Source organism: Bos mutus, chromosome 17 (genome assembly GCF_027580195.1).
Source record: "Bos mutus isolate GX-2022 chromosome 17, NWIPB_WYAK_1.1, whole genome shotgun sequence".
Taxonomy (NCBI): domain Eukaryota; kingdom Metazoa; phylum Chordata; class Mammalia; order Artiodactyla; family Bovidae; genus Bos; species Bos mutus.
Genome location: NC_091633.1, coordinates 18,102,844 through 18,124,941, shown reverse-complemented (window position 1 = coordinate 18,124,941; position 22,098 = coordinate 18,102,844). Strand labels below are relative to the sequence as shown.

At 41.7% G+C, this 22,098-nt stretch overlaps 1 protein-coding gene across 4 annotated transcripts in view; it reads left to right on the top strand.

The window, feature by feature from the left end:
- Positions 1–220: 220 nt before the first annotated feature.
- Positions 221–22,098, top strand: part of TCTN1 (tectonic family member 1) — a 29,974-nt gene continuing 8,096 nt past the window's right edge. For 3 of the 4 annotated variants that reach the window (XM_070386176.1, XM_070386175.1, XM_070386177.1), the window contains exons 1-11: positions 222–511; positions 3,792–3,912; positions 9,279–9,409; positions 10,493–10,638; positions 12,218–12,305; positions 14,135–14,244; positions 15,710–15,730; positions 19,877–20,020; positions 20,557–20,682; positions 21,079–21,164; positions 21,695–21,835. In XM_070386176.1, coding sequence (XP_070242277.1) covers positions 292–511; positions 3,792–3,912; positions 9,279–9,409; positions 10,493–10,638; positions 12,218–12,305; positions 14,135–14,244; positions 15,710–15,730; positions 19,877–20,020; positions 20,557–20,682; positions 21,079–21,164; positions 21,695–21,835 — 1,334 coding nt within the window. In that variant the 5' untranslated portion in view covers positions 222–291. Of the gene's footprint in view, positions 512–3,791; positions 3,913–9,278; positions 9,410–10,492; positions 10,639–12,217; positions 12,306–14,134; positions 14,245–15,709; positions 15,731–19,876; positions 20,021–20,556; positions 20,683–21,078; positions 21,165–21,694; positions 21,836–22,098 lie in introns of all 4 variants that reach the window. The other variant, XR_011467453.1, reaches the window with a different exon arrangement.

Here is a 22,098-nt window from a genome sequence, read left to right as displayed (position 1 = left end):
CACAAGGAGGACAGGTCCCCGCCCCTCGTTCCCTCCTCTTTTGGCCCGCCTCGCTCAGGCCCTGCCCTCCGCCCCCGCCCGCTTCGCCCAAGGCCCCGCCCGCTTCGCCCAGGCCCCGCCCGCCCCGCCCAGGCCCCGCCCGCCCCGCCCAGGCCCCGCCCCCTGTCCCTACGTCTCTCCAGGCCTCGGGCGACCCTTCCCGTGATGCCCCGCGCCCAGCCGCCGCGGTTGCTAGGTAACGCGCGGTCTCCCAGCCACCCAGCCACTGGCCGCTCGGCTAGCGGCTGAGCAATGGGGCCGCGGGCCCTTCCGCGGCTCCTGCTCGTTCTCCTAGACTGCTGGGCCTCCGTGAGCGCCCAGGCCGGGACCCCCCCGGTAATAACGACGGAGGGCCTCAACTCCACCAAACCGGTCCCGACGACTCTCCGATCTGTAATATCTTCTAAGCCTCCTGAGATCCCCAGGGCTTCCAGGCCCTTCTCCGGCCCCAGACCCGCCCCGGTCACAGATGGTGGGTAACCAAGTACCAATTCCTGGGGATCTACAGTGGTTCAACCTGCGGGGGTTGGTAGCCCGGGTGAGGTAATAATAGCGATAGTTAACGTTTACTGGCCACTTAAAGTGTGCAGTCATTGTTAAGTGTTTCATAGGTATTAATTCTCTCGACAACCCTTAGAGGTAGCTGTTATTATCACTGTCATACAGATGAGAAAACCGAAGCTCAGAGAGCCAAGTGTGACTATAAAAATCTTTAGAAGTACTTGCAGTGGTCCTGGACGACACTAATGCCAAAGGTGTTAATGAATAAATACTTGCTTGCAGCTTTTCAGTTGAAATTGAAAGTTTCTAGGCAACTGTGGGAATTAAGTGCATAGGATACGTTGAGCTTTTCAATTATGATGCAAAAAATCTAGTTTACAGAAAATGACTAGGTCAAGTCCTCCTGTGTTGAGTTGAAGGTAGGGAGTTATGGGGTGAGGGGTTATGCCCACTTCTTAATATTCATCTTTAAGGATAATTAGCATATTTAGCATATTTCTTAGAAAATGATCTAATCCTTGAGTTACACAGCTAGTGACTTTTGTAATCTGATTTAACATGGATGACTTCAGGGGATATCTGACTCCAAAATCGAGTGCTAACTTTTGTGAATATGCGTTTTTCTGGGGTGAAGGTTCATAGCAGTAAGTAGTTTGTCAAATGGGTTTGTGATCTCAAAAAAATCCCTTTTAAGTCCTCTGTAACCCCAATAGATATGCAGTGTTTTTTTTTTTTTTAATCCCTTCTTAAGAAAAATCTTTATTAAATTGAGTCAGGCTCAGTATTAGTAAATAAAAAAGTCATCATTGGCTGACCTTCTGAACTCTAGAACTTAAGTTACTGAACCATTATTTCTCGTTTATAAATTGTGTAGTCTGTCAGAAAAAATACAGAGAAACATATTTGCTATTTTAATACAAAAACTTTGTTTTATATTGAAATTGTTGATTTGATTTAGCAGGGAAGTTAAGTGATAATTTGGGACAAAATATAGCAGAGTATTCAATATCTGAAAATCTCTGAAGATTTTTTTGGCTGAGTTGCCTATTATCCATGTAAGTATTTCATTTGTTAATGCACTTTATCCCCCAAATTGAAGCTATTCTTGAACCATCATTAATAGGTCATATGTTCAGAACTGTTTTTCCAGTATGAGAGGATAAATTTGCACTTTTCCTTTGTCTTTTTAAAGGGCCTCTGGTTAGATCTGTGCAAGTAATGGTAATAAATGACAGCTGACATTAACTACTTCTTATGTAGCAAGCTCTGTGCGAAGGATTTCTTCTGCGTTGTGTCTCATCTAATCCTAACAATTTTATGATGTTAGATTATGACGATTTTCTTTAACTTTTTCTTTTTTAACTTTTTAATGTTTAACTTTAACTTAAAAAAAAATTTTTTTTTTTAAATTTTCTTTAACTTTTTTTTTTTTGGCTGCACTGCACAGCATGTAGGAGCTTAGAACCCATGCCTCCTGCATTGGAAGGTAGAGTCTTAACTGCTGGACTACCAGGGAAGTCCCTGGGTTATTGCCATTTTTTAGGTTTATGAATTACTTGCCTCATTTTAGGTCACAACCTAGGTACAGGTTGTAGCAGGAGACTGACTCTGAGTGGAGAACTGGACCACCCTTTGCAGAATGGGTTACAGGTACAAGAAAAGGATAACTTTCATCTCAAATCTGAGCTCTGTTCATTAGTACCCTATAGCTGTGAAAAGGCTTGGAAGAGCAGCTGAGTGCTACTCAGACCCTGCGAGTACTCAGCAGATAACTTGTTGGCTGATTAAGTACACTCACATCTTGGATAGAGACCCTTTTTTCTTTCCTAAGTAGAGTTATTAAACACTATTGCTTTGTCCCTAGTAGTCTTACAGCTACTAGGGACCTATAAGGGTTTTAGGTTTTGTAAAATCAAGATTCGTTTCAAACACATAAGGCAGGGTATCTCAACACTTTATTTTTTACTCAACACTTTATTATTTAGTGTACATGAGAGGTGTTATAATTTTCTAAGGACACAAGGGAGTTCTTGGCTAGAGAGAAACATGTAAACTCTAGAGGAGAAACTTTTGTGTCTTTAAGAATGGATTGTGTATTCACTGACAAAAATTTCCTCTTCTCCTGACATTCATCTTCCCAGAATTTATTATTGTACCTTTTTTGAGGTATATATTTTCTAAAGTTTTTTTTTTTTTTGCCACACCACGCAGACTGGAGTCTGGAGTTCCCTGACCCAGGATTGAACTGCCTTGGTAGTGAGCACCGAGTCCAAATCACTGGACTGCCAGGGAATTCCTTCTAAAGCTCATTTTTATTATAAAATAATTCATAAATGCTAATAAGAATGTTGTATGGATTGTCTACCAGCATTTGCTTGAGATCCCTTTTTAAAAATTTTTTTTGCATGAAATCCTTTTTCAAAAAAAAGAAACAACGTTACAGGTAAGGTTGAAGAACTGATCTCCCTCCTTCCAGCAATTATTAAACTACCATGAGTTCAGTGTTTATCATTCTCATGCTCTGCTATTTAACTTTCCCCTCACCCCCACACCTCCCCGTTTGACAGCCTGAAACAGGGAATTAAAAATCCAGATGGTCATCATTATTAAAAATTAAAACTTGCTAAGTGGGGCTTCTACCTCTTCCCATGTTTTTACTGTCTGAATTACCAAAGATATTTCTAGAACCCCAAGTACAAGGAACTTGAGTCAGCTTGATTCTTGGCCAATAGCCTGTGAACATGGACTCAGCTTCAAAGCTGCAGGTTACATCTGAGGAGAGGAACAAAATTGAGAATTTTGATTCTTAGTAGCCTTAAGTGGGCCCTTCCTCTGAATTGGAATCTCCAGAGGAGCTTAGAAATCTGCAATATTAAACCGATGGTTCTTATGGTCAGGCAAGTGATTTACCGTGTTGATTCTTAAACCTATTTTAATTATCAGCATCACCTGAAAAGTGTTTGAAAAGCCCAGGTGTCTGGGTTTCACAATTAGCTTACCAAATCAGAGTCTTTGTAGGGAGAGTGCAAACAGAACTTTTCAAGTGAGTCAGATGATTGGCCACTTTGGGAAAATCTCAGATGGAGGCATGCTCAAACTGACTCATTTCACTTCACAGATTTCCCCCAAAGTGCAATAGGGAATAAAACGGACCTTTGTATGAGATGGATTTTTGGTACTTTGCAGTGGCAGGGGGCAGTCACTGCCTGCAGATTGTGACGCTCTGCGCCCCACCTCTCTCGTTTCTGTAGTTGCTGCTCTGTGTGTCTGTGACTTGTCTCCAGCACAGTGTGACGTCAACTGCTGTTGTGATCCTGATTGCAGCTCCGTGGATTTCAGTGTCTTTTCTGCCTGCTCAATTCCAGTTGTCACGTAAGTTTGTAACATGAAGTTTTGATAAAATTGGACCAAGATTATGAAATTTGGGGACAGAAAGTGAAAACTCCCCCAGGCTGAAAAAACCCAAATCAACTCAGGCTGATTTCCTGAATTCTGCATCATTCAGAAGCTGTGCTGTTGAAATCAATATATTGAAGAGTTTTTGCTGTTTAGTCGCTAAGTTGTGTCCAGCTCTTTACTGACTGAGCCACCAGGGAAGCCCTCGTGTCCAGCTCTTTTGTGACCCCATGGACTGTATAGCCCGCCAGGCTCCTCTCTATGGGATTTCCCAGGCAAGAACACTGGAGTGCGTTGCCATTTACTTCTCCAGGGCATCTTCCTGACACAGGGATCAAACTCCTGCATCGGCGGATGGGTTCTTTACCACTGAGCCACCTGGGAAGCCTGTGTAGAACAGTATCTATCCCTTATTTGCATCCAGCCAGATGATGGTGCAGGCAAAAAAGAAGTGAGAGTGTACTTTTCACAAAGGTTATAATGAAATCTGTGTTCAGAGATTGAATTACGTTTCATTTTGATTTGTAAACAAATAAGGTGTCACATTTTTGTATCTGTGAATTAGTCTCATGTATAGCCTAGGGTGAAAAGTACAGTTTAATTTTACAGCTTTTGTTGTGGACATAATTTTCTAACGAAAATTAGAAGGGAAAGCTTTGTTTATACCTTTCTAGTAGATGAATCTACCAGGAATTCTCACAGTTCACATTGTGTAGGAGAATAATGGGAAATGACATTCCCAGTCGATTGCAAGATAAACAGTTTCTTCTCAGTTACCTGGTTCTTGTAATTCTGATTTCAAAGCTTTTTGATAAAATAACAGCACTTATAAGAAGTTAATTTATTCAGGATGGGACCAGTTTATTATTCAGAGATAGCCAATTTAAATTCAGTCTTGTACGAAGTTTTAGCAGTTGAAATTTGATAGGTTGAATGCTTTTTGGAAGCACAGTGTGTTTTTCCCATGAGAAACTATTTTATTGACCAATGGGAAATCCTATCTACTTCCGATGTTGTTAAAATGCCTAGAGCACGGGGTGTTGTAGTCAGATTATTTTTCTGGCTACCTGAACTACACTGTGGTTCAGTCTTTGTTGAAAATCATTCTATTTTCCTGCATTAGTAAGTTCCGGGAGCTTGAGAGTGAGGTATCTGTTCTGATTTGCGATCATTATTTAGAATGTAGTTCTTAAAAAATAGCCAATACTGTAATTTTAGATATAGACTATTTAGAATGGGGGTCAGCCAACTTTTTCTGTAAAAGGCCATGTAATAAACACTTGAAGCTCTGCAGGCTGTGTGGGCTCTGTTTCAGCTTTTCCACTCTGCCATTGTTGAGCAAAAGCAGGCATGTAATGAATGGGTGTGACTACATTTCAGTAAAACTTATTTACAAGATTTGGTGTAGTTTGTGGCACCATGGTTTAGAAATTAGAACTGAATTCGTAGTGCTCTCAGGAAAGAACTTCAGGGTTTTTCTGAGTTAGTTTTGCTTGTGGCCTTCTCCTAAATATGAAGTATAGAAATAATGAAAACTAATAGTCCTAATTAATTGGGTGTTCTTGTTATGTAGATTCCAGTTCATAGAAGGTTTATTTACATATACTGAACTGTCATAAACTAGTCTTACCATTCAAAAAATTATAAATTTATCATTAAGATTAGTGGATTAGTGTCTTTTTCCCCTCATTAGATGTAAGCTTCTTGAGAGTAAGAATTATCTCTTTTATATGTCATTTATCCCTAGTGCCTAGGATAGCTCCTACCATGTAGTCGGCCTTCATTAAAAGTGAGTTGAATGGATGAATGAATTTCTCTGCTCTACCCTTAACTGACCCTCGAGTAGCCCTTTGACTTTCTCTACCATTGTTCTTTCAGGCAGAAACCCATGTCAGAAACCTAGAGGCTCCCCTGACTTGTGCCTTTTCCTTGCCTTCTCACGGCTAAGCTGTCTCTTACAGTTCACCATACCTTTCTTGAGCACCTCTCGTGTGCCAGTGCCAGGGATTTAAAGACAAGTGAGACATGGTCCTGTCTTCAAAGAGCTCATTGAGTAAGGGAGACAAACGAGTGGATGGCAGTTTCTGCACCAAACTCTAGGAGAACTGAGAGAGTGGCCTGTAACCCAGACAGCTGGACTAGGGAGGTCTTTCTAGAAAAGTAGCTGAGCTGAGTCCTGAAGGACAAGTGAAGTTGGTCAGCATGGAATTAGGGAGGGCATTCCTGGCCGAGGGAGCCACATGGCAGATTCCTGGGGCTGAAGGAGTATAGCCTGCTGCCTTAACTGCAGGTAGCTCAGCATGGCTGAGGAAGGCTGGAGCCAGAGGAGTGTGGGGAAGGGCAGGGGTCAAGTCCTGAGGGGCCTTGTGTGTATGCTGAGGGGTTTGGATTTTTCCTGGCTTCTTCAGGAGGCTGGGGAGTGAGGGGATCAGATCTCCAATTTAATAAATTCTGCAGCAGCATGGACAGTGGCTCCCAGGGGCCAGGCCTGGTGGCAGGGAACCAAGAAGGCTCTCACCCAGAAGGCTGTGCCGGTGGGACTAGAGAGAAATGTACGGATGCGATGCTGATTCACTGCACAGGATTAGAGCGCTGCTGACTGGAAGGGGAGGGTCAAGAGTCCCATTCTGCTGAATCTTCCTCCATGATTGCCCTCACGTCTGTCCGTTCCTGCTCCCTTCCTCCTCATAAGCTCACGCCTCCTCTTGTCACTCCCTTTCTAAGGAACTTTCGAGAACTCTCATTACCTATGGAATCCATAACCTGAATTCATATCCATCCCAGCTTCTCTCACATCTTATTTCCTAGCAACCCCATCTGGAATCCTTCGTCCAACGCAGCTTTGGTGCTCTGTTTCTAAACACCATCAGTACAGTACCCATCCTTGGCCAATGCCATTCTTGCAGTTGGATTAGCTTCCCATTCCCTCTCTGTCTGACTCCTCCTCGTCGTTTAAGGCCCAGTATGACTCGTAGATTTTCAGTGCTGGATCTTTTCTTATTTATACTACTCATGGTTTTTCCAAAATACTCTTTATGCCCATGATAGCAACTCATTTACCATTAGAACTATACAGAGCATTTGGAAAAGAGGCCAGTTACAAAATAATTCAATCCCCCAGCAATACCCATTCCAGAAATACAGTGGAAATGGATTCTAACCATAACACCAAAAGAAATACAACATCATAGAATTAAACTTAACTATTCAGAATTTATGTGAAGAAAACTTCAAGATATAATGAGACATAAAACATTTGAATAAATGGAGAGATATAATCTGTGTAGTGGGATGGGTAGAATCATTACTTACATATACATTTCAATTTGTTATAATGTAATTCCAGTCAGATGGGAGAGGGATAATGTGTCAAAATGATTCTAAAATTCATCTGGAAGAATAAACAGATGACAACAGCCAAGACGTTATTGAATAAGAAGAGCAAACTACTAGGTTTAAAGCATTGGAACACTATAATATTGAATATAATGTGTATTAATTCATTATGGATAAGTAGGTCATTGAAAGAGAATAGAAAGGCCAAAAATCAGTTGTGTGTACTGATTTTACACCAGCCAGTTTTCTTAAAGTATTTTTTTCTACTTAAGTATTTAATGTAAACATGGTACTTATTGTAAACATGGTATTTCACATCTGTGGAGTAAAGGTTGGATCATTCAGTAAATGATGCAGGATGATTATTGAAAAACTAACATTAGATTCCTGCTTCATAATGTTACACTGAAGTAAATTACCAACAGGTAGAAGAGTGAAATGTTAAAAAAATTAATGAATAAAAAATATATGTGAATATTTATTAATCTTGGGTTAGGGAAATGTCTTTTTTTCTTTTTGGCCACACTATACAGCGTGTAGGATCTTAGTTTCCCGACCAGGGATTGAATGCATCCCTCCTGCAATGGAAGTGGGGAGTCTTAACTGCTAGACTGCCAGGAAAGTCCTGGGTAATGTCTTTTAAGATAAACCCAAAGGCAATCTATAAAAGAAAAGGTTGACAACTTCATTATTTTAAAAAATCAGTTAATCATACCTCAATTAAAAGAGGAATGATGATCGTAAAAAAAAAACTTCTGTGTGACAAAAAAAACACTATAAAACTGAACGATTAACAAACTAGGAAGAAGTATTTCTAACACTCAGAAGGGATTCTTGATATGGGTTCTTAGAAGTCAAGAAGACAAACTTTCTCATAAAAATTAATCAACTCATGAAGAAATACCAGTGAGCAATAACCCTATGGAAAAATATTTAACCTCACTAGTAAAAGAGAAAATTCAAATTAAAGCAATGAGATAATAGGCTTTTGCCCATGAAATTAGCAAACGGTAAAAACTGATAACATGCGGTCTTGGCAAGAGTACAGCAAAATAGGTGCTCTTGTTACTACAATGTTGGTAAGGTTGCATCTTGCCTTTCTGGAAGGCACTCTGGTAGTAAGTCTCAGAAGCCTCAAATTTTGTACCTACCTTTTGACCCAGCAATTCTATTTCAGGAAATATTGCCTAAGGAAATAACTGGAGACGTTAATACAAATGTATCAACAAGGGTGTCACTAAAGCATTATATATAATCAGGAGAAATTATAAACAGCCTAGGTCAACGGTAGAGGATTGGTTAAAAAAAATTGGGAGTAGCTTAATAAATTGGTATACAGCGAAACCATATAATAATATGAAAACATTTGATGATATGGGAACTACTGGGCACTCTATATTAAGTGGGAAAAGGCCTTAAAGTGGTATGTAATATGATCTCATTTTTGTTGTATCTCCCTAAACCATGTCTGTATCTATATCAAATTGATTAGGGTTTGTTAAGTCTGGGATTGGTTGAAGACTTGACTATACCGCAGTTTCTAAGCCCCAGACTTACAGATGATGTTACTTTTTCTCATTTTCACATTCATTTATGAAGACAGCTTTATTCTAAAGACAGGAATTTTGGATCCATTCTGGGTACTTATAAACAGTCTGAAGTTCTGCAAAATTTTATATAATTTAATATTCCATCAGAGTATGCAAGGTTCATTTACATCAAAATCATTTCTCATCTGTATTCCATACTTGACAAGATTTTCTTAAAGGTTATTCTAGTTGTCTTAATATTTTCACTGTTAGAGGAAAAAGTTTAAAATGCTGAACATTTTAACACTGAATAAACTAAATAAAAGTGGATTCAATTCTCACATCACACTTTCATAAATATCCTCCATGTAGTTAACTTAGTACAGTGCAAGCATCTGACAGTTCTAAAATAATCTTGCTAAGATTGTGTGCTTGTGCCTTAAAACTTTGTCTTATTATTATTTTTTTAATTTTCAGGGGTGATAGTCACTTTTGTAGTCAAAAAGCAGCTGTCTATTCATTGAATTTTACAGCAGACCCACCTCAGAGAGTATTTAAACTTGTCGACCAGATCAACCCATCTATTTTCTGTGTTCATATTACAAACTGTAAGTATTTGATATTGATATACTGTGTGAAACTCTGGAAAATTTTTTCTTTTAAAAGTTATTTTATGGAAAAATGTCACATCAAGTTAGATTTAAAGCAGTTATTCTATGGTTTGGCTAGAGGTTATCCTGAGACCATTCCACAGATAACTGCAAGTAACTTTATAAACCTGTGGCTATGCACGTTTTCTTTAATTGTGCTTTTGTAGTTGTCTTTTGAAATCTCGTGCTTTATTTCTCTTATTTTATTTCAAAGGTGTTTATAAAATGTAGACATGCCTAAGAATCTAGATTTATTTGTGTGTGTGTGTGCGTGCATTTCCTCCTGATTTAATGGTTGAGAGTCAGGTTCAGCTTTGGTTTCAATTTCCTTTTTTCTCTTTTATTTTTACTAAGGGTATTTGCATGAAAACAGGATCTTTATTTTTATCTGAGCATTTAGCTCAATTAGATGTCTAGTTCCAATGTATAAAACATTATCAAGATCAGAGACACATTCATGGTTTTATCAATTAAACTTTATCATCTTTTCCGAATGTCTTTATATTTTGGTTTTGTCCCCTTGCACTTAAAAATTTAGGTGGATGCTCTGTGGTTTGTAATCTGCAGTAATGGCCGGTCAGTCACTGTAGCAGGCCCAGTGAACGTAACCAGCCTGTTCCCTCCTCCTCCCACCTCTCACGCACAGAGCGCATCATCTCCTGGGCTTCGGAGGTGGCTGTGTGAGGGTAGAAACAGGATCTTTCATTCCCCTAGCCATCTGGAGAGAGTTGCCCCTGAGAGGTTTATGCAGTTTATGAGTCCGTGGACTGGAGAGAGAGATTGATTAGTATTGGCTTCTGTTGTGCTGTTTACCTGCAGGCCTTAGAAACTCTTGCTTCCTTAGTAGAGAAAGAGGCCATGCCTGGGGAGTCTGTTTAATAAGATTCCAGAAATCTTGGGGGAAGTGAATATGTAGAGACATTTAAATGTTTCCACAGCAGCCTTACTGCTACTAAAGATTGTTTCCTAAATACTATGTATACTGTATATGCTATACATATCATATTTTATACTGATTTAAAATACTTTTTCTAAAAACAGATAAACCTGCATTATCCTTTATTAATCCAGAAGTGACTGATGAAAGTAGTTTTGATAAATTGATGAAAGCACCTGATGGTTTTTCACTGAATGCAGAATCAGATGTTTCAACCAGACTGGATGCTCCCCAAACTGCAAAATATGAGGTGAGCCAGGAACTTAAATCCACTCATCCTGTCATAAATATCTTGTTTTTATAAGCATGTTCCCAGTAAGCTAGCTTCCCTGGGACACAGAATTGATATTATAAACCAAGAAACAATGTTTGTGCCTGTAGATCAAAAATCATGAAAATTAAAATTGAGCAGTTGAATTCTAACATAGAGTTTTGAGGCATATATTCTCTGGTAAGCTTTCATTTGTCTCTGCAGAATGTTTTCTTCTCTACCTCAAAAGATGCAGCAAAGTGCTTGAGAGATGCTGCTGGAAACAGAGTGGATAGGCTGGAGGCCGGCTCCTCTTCTCAGAGTTGTGTGTAGTTTTACAGACTTTGGGAAGATGTGTGGTATTTGTTATCCATCCCTTCATAAGCCTTTAAATATGTGTTAACTTTGACTAAATGTCATAATTTTTGGAAGCATCTTTTTAAAAGAGAAGTATAAAACAACCTGTGCTAGTTCTAAAAGGTGAAGGCATAGAAGCACGGAAGTAAAAATGGAAAGGCCCCCATGTCCAGTTAAAACCAAAGCACACTGCAAGGAAGTTCCCTGGGGGGCCAGTGGTTGGGTCTCCACGTTTCCACTGCAGATGGCCCAAGTTCAGTCCCTTGTTGGGCAAAGAAGAGCCTGTAAGCCATGTGGCTTGGCCAAAAACAAATAAACAGTGCACACTGAAAATCACTTAACAGATGGGTGTATGTTCCTGGTTTTTTAATGCATCTACTAAAATATATGTATAATATTGTGCAGAAATGAAATTTCTAGTTATCCACATTGTGCTATAAATTTCCTTTTTTATTCATGATCAATTTTATGCATCTTCCCACATCACTATAAAAGTGGCCATTTCTGGAGCATTTCCCAGCTGCCAGGCACTGGGCAGAGCTCTTCAGACGTCACTGTACACAACCCTGGGAAGGATGCTTCACTTTAAGTGATGTCCCCATTGAAGTGTTGAGGGAAACATGGGTATAGGAAGGAGCCAGAGTTGGAGCTGCATTTTACTGATACAGAGTATTCCTTCCAGGGATGTGTCATTATTTATTACGGAGCCATTCCACTATCTAATAGACATTCGTTTCAAGTTTTTGCTGTTATAAATAATCCACAGTAAGCATTCTTATAGATATTTTTTTGTCCGATTAAATCCATAAGGTATGTTCCTATAAATGGGTTAACTTGGTCAGAATGAATGGAAATTTAAAATACCAATACCAGCTTGCCCTCCAGAAAGATTGCAGGAGTTTATTCTCCCAGCTCTAGTGAAGGAGAGGGCTTGTTCCCCGCTTGCTGCACCTGTGTCAGCCTCTTAGATAACCTTCCAGTGGGATGGAAGTAGAATAGCCTAGAATAAACAGGCCTGCAAATTCTGTAACATGCATACACAGAAACACACAGCCTTAAAAGGAAAAGGGTGGGGCAGCTAGATGTTTGCTCCCTGCGGGCAGGGACCGCATCTATTCTTTAACCATCCCTGCAGTGCTGCTGGTCACGTAGTAGCTGTGTAGTGAGTGTTGAACGGATGCCTGAGTAGCACCCTGACAGCTGTTGGTTGTTCTGTTTGCAGTATGGGGTTCCTCTGCAGACTTCAGATTCATTTTTGAGATTTCCTTCTCCCCTTACATCATCTCTGTGCACTGATAATAACCCTGCAGGTAAGAGAGTGGGCATTTTTCTTTTTCTCTGCAAACAGAGTTCGCTCTTAGTTTAAATTTATAGCAATCATAATAAACAAACTTTGTAACTAGAAACAGAGTCTTAGAGTTGAACGACACTTCAAAGATTGTATAGTTCAGTCCGTCCGCCTCACCCCTGCCCGGTGCCAGAATCTTTTCTGCCACCGGTGGTCACTGCTTGAGCATTCGTCGTGATGGGGAACTCACTACCTGCAACCAGCCCACTCAGTTGTTTAACTCTTGAGGTTGTTGGAAAGTTCTTTTGTCACTGGAGCGAAAGTTTGTCAGTAGCTAACACTGATTAACTGTGTGCTGGGTGTGGTGTTAAGCGCTTGCATGTGTTTTTCCCATTGATTCTCACGATGGTCCTCTCAGGGAGGGTTATCTTCATTTTTGAGATGAGGAACTGAGAAAATGAGTTTAGTTTCTTACTCAGGCAGTGGTGAAGCAGGGATGCAACCCATGCAGCTGCCTCCCATGGGTCCTGCTTCTCCTTCAGGAGCATCATAGACTCTGTGGAGTAACCACTCTTGGCAGCAGAAGGCAATAGGCCTGGCTCCCCCGTCCTTAGCCAGCCTCACTATGCAGAAGCCCGCTAAGCTGTGGATGATAGCGTGTGGCCTAAGGAAGCAACACTTGCTACATGAAGGGAAGTGTGTTCTGTTGAAGAGGCTTAACCTTGCTCACACAGTAGGAGCAGTGTAATTTAGACCCAAACTGAGATACCGTTTCCGCCTAATGGATTGCAAAGCGTAAAGAAATTTAATGCTGTGGAGAAGTAGGCGCTTGTCTATATCACTGGTGGGACTGAAAATTGGTACAGCCTTGGTGAAGGGCACTTGGGCAACATACATCAAAATTGCAGACAAATATACCTTTTAACTTAGCTGCTCTACTTCTAGAAGTTGGTCCTACAGAAACTCTGGCCCACATGCAAAATGATAGATTGCAGCATTGTTAGAGCAAGACTGGAGACAACTTCCGTTAGTGGGGAACTGGTTGGACAGATTACGGTGTGTCTGTAATAGAATGCGAGTTATCCCTAAAAAGAGGAGGAGGAAGCTCTTCATACTAAGACAGACTGGACTCCGAGATACATTGCTCAGTGAAAAAGACAAAGGGCAGAATATATGTTGTGAGTTTGTTTCCAAAAGGGGAAAGAAATACTTTTAAAAAGAGTATGTGTGTATACACACACAGACACAGACACACACACTTTCTGAAAATATAGGATATTTCCAGAAATATACACAAGAAACTTCATGCAGACTGTCTTTGGGGAAGGGGACTGGTGGTTGCTGGGGGTTAGGGGTTAGAGGGAGACAACTCCTCAAATCTTTTTCTGAATTTTGAATCATGTGACTGTATTACATATTTGAAAAATAATTTTTTATACTCTGCTGCTGCTGCTGCTAAGTCGCTTCAGTCATGTCTGACTCTGTGCGACCCCATAGACAGCAGCCCACCAGGCTCCCCCGTCCCTGGGATTCTCCAGGCAAGAACACTGGAGTGGGTTGCCATTTCCTTCTCCAATGCATGAAAGTGAAAAGTGAAAGTGAAGTCGCTTAGTCGTGCCCGACTCTTCGAGACCCCATGGACTGCAGCCTACCAGGCTCCTCCATCCATGGGATTTTCCAGGCAAGAGTACTGGAGTGGGGTGCCATTGCCTTCTCCGTTTTATACTCTATCTGAAGCATATTGTATACATGTCATAACTTTGCAGTTTTACTTAGATTACAATTTCTTAGACATTTTTCTTCTTTTTAATTTTTTTTTTCCTTTTTCCTTGGGAATGTTATGATTTCCAGCATTTCTGGTTAACCAAGCTGTTAAGTGCACCAGGAGGATAAATTTGGAACATTGTGAAGAAATGGAAACCCTGAGCATGGCTTATTACAGCAGCCCTAAAATTTTGAGGGTAAGAATTATTTTGAGGTAAAACTCGATTCATTGGGTTTATTTTCTGTTCTTTGTACCCTTTTAAAATATGACAAGTAGAGAATCATTTCAGTACATGATTGACACTCAGAATTTTTCTTCTCCAGTTCTTTGGTGTACTGATACCAAAGATATTGAAATAATCACTTAAAATAATTTTTATTTTTATATAGTCAGCTCATAATTTGCTTTCATTTTTTTCTTTTTTGCATTCATTCATTTTGATGGTAACCACTGATATCTGTCTCCTGAATTAAAAAAGCCTTTATTAATAACCAAAACTTTCAGAATTATAAAAACATCTAATGTCTGTCACAGAAATGATCATACTAGCACCAAAAAGTTATATTTCTGATTGGCAGATAAAATAAATACCCAGGAAAGGACAGGAAATAGGTTTGTTGGAGAAAGAGAAGCGGCCCTTTATTCCTGGTTGTGGTGACTGAAGCCTGAACTGAATAGATGGGAGAGGCCACTGGCCCACTTGGTGGGTGACATGGAGGGTCGCAAGGGGAGAAGACATTTTTCAGTGATTAAAAATCATGTGATTATTGTGAAAGCCCCCATCCCCTTCTGATTTCCTTCTACTGAGAGGGGAGTGTGGTGATGGTGGCAGGGGATGGGGGGGGTTCCATGGCATCTGAACTTCACTTTTCAGAATCAAGTTTTAGCTTTTCCTCTTCCCATCCTTTCCCTCTTTCTTTCCTCGAAGTCAGCCATCTACGCCTGTGAATTCTTCCAGTGCACGTGGCCCCTCACAGTTGTCCTGTAAACAGTCCCCCAGGCATGCAGGCACAATTCTCTTTTCATCCCAGAGCCCCCACCCCCAGACATGTCTACTCAACCCCCTCCCCAAAAGCTCCCATTGGCCTAATAGGGCCTCTTGTAGTTGGAGAAGTGGGACTGGGGGTGTAGGGACAGGAATGGAGTGCGGCAGAGCCCTTCAGGAAGAGAGCTCCAGCCATGCTGGCGAGTCAGGAGCTTGGCCTCCAGGGGGCTTGGGCTAGAGACAGGAAGACCAGGAGACTGTGGAGCCACCTGGGCAGGCGATGGTATCCTTCCCATGAGGACAGGCACAGCACAAGTGACCAGAAGGAGGGGAGCTGTGTCTTCTCTACAGTGTTATGTCACTGATGACCATGTGAAAAATACTGGATAATTACACTGAAGCATGGAGGCTTCCCGAGACACGCTCTGTTGGGCTGTGTTATTGAGCTCCCAGTCTGAAGGAAGTGAATATAGAAGGAAAATGTAAAGTTACCTCTTTTATGATGACACAGATACAAAAAATATGTGGGTGGCAAGCCTTGATTAAGGAAATTCTGTTTTTCTCTTTAAGAAGTCTTTAATAAGAGGAATATGCCCTTTAATGCATCATCTGAAAAAGCAATAACAGTGCTTCTTTTTGTTGCACATAACAAGATTTGTTGTTCTTTTTCATCTAGGTGCCTGGTTCAGGAATAGAGGTAAGAATACTTAATGGACTTATCATCTTACCTTAGAGCCCTTTGAAATGAATACACTTACAGCTGGAAGGGTACTTTACTGCCAGTAACAAAAACATTTGCCAGAAAGCAAGCAGAAATGAAATAGGAAAACTCCTTAGTAGATCATTCTTTTATTATCACAAAAGGGTCAGACTTCCCAATTCCTTTAGTTTTTGTAGTCCACAGTTGTTCATGTTTAAATGGCCTAGGTGTCTTGACTGACAAGGGGCGTGATTGGCCTCTGTGCTTTCAGGGCATCCCTTGATATCTGCTTGGCCTCTTGTCAGGACGGCTGGCTAGCTCTCAGGATGCTGTCTGTCCAGTGTAGAAGATAGAAAGAAATCTTGTGCCCAGTGAACATACACATCTGTGTAGGAAATGAGCACAGTCAGTATAGTTTCCAGGGTTGAGTTGCAGGTAGGTTCTAGTCAAAGCCATGGCCCCAGCCCATGGCCCTGGAGAGCCGTGGTCAGGAGGTTATAGTCTCTTTGCAGCTATGTCAGAGAGAAAGATGGTGGGGTTGTTCTTGTTCTTGGGGTTGTACCCTGTTCCTCCCTGTGAATACCACAGTCCCCAAGGAGGCCAAGGCATTGACCTTGTCATCAGCTCCCAGAGCCTTGGTTGGCCTTGGTTCAAAAGTCAGCTTTGCTGTTATTTTCTCATATGACACCTGCCTCAGTCTCCCCAGTCGCAAGTGGGTGGATGGTAGTGTCTGCCCCAGAGGCTTGACGTAAGGCTGGAGGGAGAGAATGCACATAATGTGAGGCCCGGCTCTGGGTAAGGCGTCTGTTGCGCAGGAAGCACTGCAGACCACGGAACCTGCTGTGACTGAGTTCATTCCGTCTCTGGACACAAACTTGTGAGGTAGACGTTTGGAAAGGGATAGTCGTCTGACCTTGGACTCCACACTACTGTGTGTGGCCCTGGATTTCCTCATCTGTGAAGGTGCTTTCAAACTTACTTTAGTTACAGTGCTTCTTCAAGTGAAATCTGAAGCAGAGCCTACCTAGTATGTAATACGATTGAATCCAAAGCCCCTGGTAGGAGCAGAGGTGGGTCAGAAACCCTTTACCTGTCCAACTTGCCCACTTTTCTCCTTTCTGGCCTCTTGTGAGGAACACTACAGCTCCCAGGGACCCAGTTTGAGAGTCATATAATAGACTAGCTCTCAAATACCTCTGATCACTAAGAAAGTACTTAAAAAAAGTTATTTGTGTTTTAAAATTTTTGGCTGTGCCGAGTCCTCATTGCCTTACCTGGGCTTTCTCTAGTTGCAGCAAGCAGGAGCTGCTCTCCAGTTGCGGTGCGGAGGGCTTCTCATTGCAGTGGCTTCTTGTTGCGGCTCCTGGGCTCTACAGCATAGGCCCAAGGGTTGCGGTACCTGGGCTTAGTTGCCCCATGGCATGTGGGATCTTCCAGGACCACGGATCGAACCCGTGTCCCCTGTATTGGCAGGTGGATTCTGCCAGGGAAGTCCTAAAAAGTGCATTTATTGTGCCATTCAAAGTTGAACTGTCTGTGGGGACAGCTGCCCTGTCCGCCGTGTAGCATTGGTACTAAGGCGTGCGTGGAAGGTATTGGGCCCTTCATGGGTTGGGTGTTAATTGAATGACTAAGGATTGGTTCAGTCAAGTAGGGAAGACCTATTGTGAAGAATAATGGGACTTTACTCAAAGGCACATACTGTGTGCCAAGTGCTGTTTCAGGTGCTCTGCGTGTCTGCAGTCCTTTGGTTGTCCCAGTGATCCTGGGAGGCAGGTCCTGTTGTTGGCACTCTCTGGCACGTGGGTCACAGAGAGATGAATTGGTTTGCCCGAGGCCACACAGCGCGGGAGTACAGAGCTGGGATAAGAAGCCACGCTATCTGGCTCCAGAGACGTTATTCTTAGCGATGACTGGACCAGCTCTACTGTGTGCCAAGCCCCAGGTTAGAAGTTGCGCACACATTCTTTCTTTATATCCTATGGCCACGCAGTCAAGCCACGGCAGTCTGGGACTTTCAGCTCAGATCTGTGTGGCATCAAAGCTCCGAAGGACGTCACCTAATATCAGGGATGTGTCTAAATTTTTTTTTTTAAATGCAGCTTCCAAAGTCTGTTAGAAGATCAGGAATATAAAAGTTGGATCCAGTCTTCCCACTAATCGAAGCTCATTGTGATTGCTTGGAATTGTCAATATTTGTTGAACCATCAACAAAAGATTGTCACGGCCCTGTAGTTTCGTTGCTAAGTGGGCTTTAGTTCTTTGCCAGTGGTTAGTTTGGGAATGGGATATGATTGAATAGGACATTCAGGAAACCAGAGCAGCCCTCCCATTTTTGTTCTCGAGACTGAATGCACAGTGACAGCCTCGCGCAGTTCTTGAGCTTACACTGCTCTCTCAGTCTTTACAAAGCTAATTTAAACTGAGCCCTTCGCTTTCTGCCAGTCACACCCACACGCCGCGGGGATGGCTTCTTCAGAGGCTGGTATGGAAAGGTGTGTGCTTGCTTGGAACACAGTATATCATTGCTGAATCAGGGCATTTCAGATATAGGAATCCAGGGTTATCTTTTGATGACTTCCTTAAGAGCTAATTACCCTATAGCTAATTAACCGGTAGCGTGGAACTCCTGTTATGCAGAGGACTTTCTTTGTAGTGAGTGGAGTTGCCAACCTGCAGCTCTGTCGCATGACAGCTCACCTTTGCTTTTGAACAATATCATGTTCTTGGATTAGAGCTTTGACTATCAAGGGAGAGTTGCGGGTCTTCTTGGTCATGGGAACAGACACATAAGAACTACTTGTTTACCTATAAAATGACAGCTTAAATACTTAGTAATTTTGAATTATAATCAGCATAGTACATGGTTGAGGGCAAAGTTCAAAGCACTATAAACAAACAGATGCAAGTTCCCTCCTAAACAGTGGTTTCTAAGAGCAGAGATTTAGAGCAAACGTCAGACTTGTCTCATGATACAAAGAGGCCAAAATATCTAGAGGTTCAAGCCATTGAAAGGATTGCTTGGTGCTCCATCACTCCACTGGCGATGGCCATAAGTGAAAAATGTCCTTTAGTAGCGTTGATCTAACCAGGGTTTCTTGATTCTGCTTAAAAAAATTTGTTTGTGTTTTTCTTCCTCATGATCCCACCACGAGTACGTGTGTGTATAAGGGTGTGTGTAGAAGTTGTGTATAAACTGGGTCAAGCACATATTCAGAGACGTGGTGGGGGTTTAGGAGGATGGATTCCAGGACTCTGTGAGGAATGTGCATGTGCGTGTAGAGAGCAAGTGTATCTATCAGTAGGAGCTGTGGTTGGAGGTGAGAGTGTATGTGTGTCTTTGATGGCATCATGGGAGGTGTGTGTGTGTGTGTTTGGGATATAATTCACTTACCATAAAACTTACAATTTAAAGTGTACAATTTAATGGGTTTTGGTATATTCGCAAGGTTATGCAGTCATCACCATTATCTAATTCCAGAACATTCTCACCACCCCAAAAAGAAACCCTGTGCTCATTAGCTATCACGCTTCATTCTACCCCAGCCTTCTCCCCCAGCCCCTGGCAACCACTGTATATACTTTCTGTCTCTCTGGACTTGCCTACTCTGGACATTTCATGCAAATGGGATCATATAGTACGTGGTCCTTTGTATCTGGCTTCTTTCACTTAGCACCGTGTTCTCAGGATTCATCTCCCTTGTTGCATGTGTCAGTGCTTCGTTCCTTTTTATGGATGATTCTTTTTATGGACAATATCCTTTTGTAGGGCTAGACCACCTTTTATTTATTCATTCATCAGTTGATGGACATTTGGGTTATTTTCATTTTGGGGCTATTATGAATGCTGCTGTGAACATTTGTGTGCATGTTTTTGTGTGAACGTTTTCAGGGGTAATCACTTAACATTTTGGTTATATCCATCTCAGATATTTTCTATGTGAATGTGTGCCTGTATTTACATATAAATAAATATTTGTGTTTTTGCAAGTGTGGAATTCTAGTATGCGTATTGTTCTATAGCTTGCTTTTCCCTCCTTGGCAGTGTATCTGTGGAGGTGTGTTTCAAGTTTTACACTATTTTTACCCATTCACTTCCTCTGTTCAGGTGTGTGTTTGGTAACCCAGGACTTTACTTTGCAGGTCCCTATCATGGTTCAGTCCATTGTCATTCGGTCTCTAAATAAAACACTAACCCGACTGGAAGACACGGAAATACTGCGGGTATCAAAGCAGGGTGTTGTTGAGGCGGGGCATATTAAAATCTGCACTAACGTCGTTCTTGAGGTAGGCACCCAGTTTGGCTTTGAAAGTTCACTGTCTGTGGCCTGCTCAAGCCAGGTGTGGTCCTGAGGGGTAACTGGCCACCCTCTGGCCCATCCGATGGTATTGCTTTTCTTGTCTTGGCCTCCTGCTTGCCTTTATTCTGTCTCATCAGAGGTCACTTCTTTGTCCCTGAAGTAATCACATGTGGTTTTCTCCACAAACCTTGTAACTTATAAGCATACATCATAATTTGTTGCTACTGCTGTTGTTTTAACACATTTATCTGCAGAGATAGGCTGCTTATATTCTGCTCAGGCCAGCTGACTTGTACCTTCTGTGATTGGGCACAGAAAGGCTCAGATGCCCCTGTCAGTGGGGGCTTATGCTGAGCTAATACCTCCCATAATCCGGTTGGACAGGAGACACACGCTTCTCTCTCTGCATGAGAAGTGGGAGGGGATAGCCTCCTAGATGTATATTTTCTTAATGTGAGTTATTAATACAGCTACAGAAACATATTGGGAACAGATGTATCTGAAGTATCCTTTTGTTTTTAGGTGACGTACAGCCTCACATATACAGATGCAGGTGAGGTAATAAAAGCTGATCTCTTTCTTCTTCTGGGAGCAGTGAGCAGTGCAATGGTTCCACTCCAGCAAAAGTTTGAAATTTATTTTATTCAGGTAAGCTTGATAAATTTTCATATAAGTATCAATAATTGCCAAGTATAAAGAAATCATGAATTAGTGGGAAAAAAATCTCAAATTAGAAGTATTACTACAACCATTTGTTCGGAACAAAGGGCTCACATGTAGCCTGTGGAAGCTTGTCACAAAATCCAGCCAGAGTCCTTGTGTCTTTTCCACTTGGGAATAAGCTTCTCCTCCCTGTGAGCTTGTTCTTATACAGCATGATGTACTCCTACACTCCGCAGATATATTTATAGTTCTGAGTAGGGGGAGAAATTCTTTCATTGGTTGGTAATCCCAGATTTCATTATGAAAACCATTTCATTTTCCCTCTGCCATTTCCTTATTAAAATGAGAATTGCTTGGGGGCATTTCTGCACTGTCTTTCAGCAAAACGCAAAGCCAGTTCCTCTCAGTGGAAACCCTGGTTATGTGGTGGGGCTCCCGTTAGTTGCTGGATTTCAGCCGCAGAAGGGATATCCTTTTTGGCTCTGTAGAAAAGCTTCATTTCCCTGTCCATGTGTGTGGGCTGCACTTCTCCTGATTGCTGAGGGTCCTGAGGGCTGGAGAGGCTGGTCTCGGCCAGAGCTGCCTTTGGGGGGCTTGGCCTGCACAGCAGGCAGGGCTGTGTGGAGCCTGATGGGGTGGGACAGCGTGGCCCAGGGGACTGGCAGTGTCTTACAGTTAAAGCCTTCAGACAGAAGGGTTGACAGACGTTTAGAGGTATTTGATTTTACACTTAAACCGAGACTGTTAAATTAGTGGTTTTGAAAATGTGGAATTAATTTTGAAGGGCCAGTTTTTGAGAATTTTTCTTCTGAGGCTCTCCTAATCAAGGAAAACAGTTACAACTATTTTTCCTTCTCCTGGGAAATAATTATCAAAATCCCCACGGCCTAGAGAAGGGATATTTGGGTCTCACTCAAATCTCATGTCACACACGTGACACCATCTCCTAAGAATCTGCTGCTTCAGTACCGGGCAACTCCCTTAACCTTCTGTGAATGTCTGGGATCATTCAGACCACAAATAGATATGGACAACTTACTCTTCTTCGTAGTACAACTGAGCAAGACTGCTTAGCAGCAGAGGGGATCCGGGCCCCAGTATTATTTGGTTACAACATGCAGTCTGGCTGTAAACTCAGGTAAGAGAGTAGCTTGCTTCTGTTGGAGCCTATTTTCATTGATCAAAAAAAACAAAAACACTCTTACTCTTCCCATTGTTTTCCCTGTGTTCTCCCACTGTACTCCCACTTTATGTATATATAATTTTTATTGGAGTATAGTTAATTTACAATGTTGTGTTAGTTTCAGGTATACAGCAAAGTGAGTCATTATACATATATCCCCTCTTTTTAATTTTCCCATATAGGTCATTACAGAGTATTGATTAGAATTCCCTGTGCTA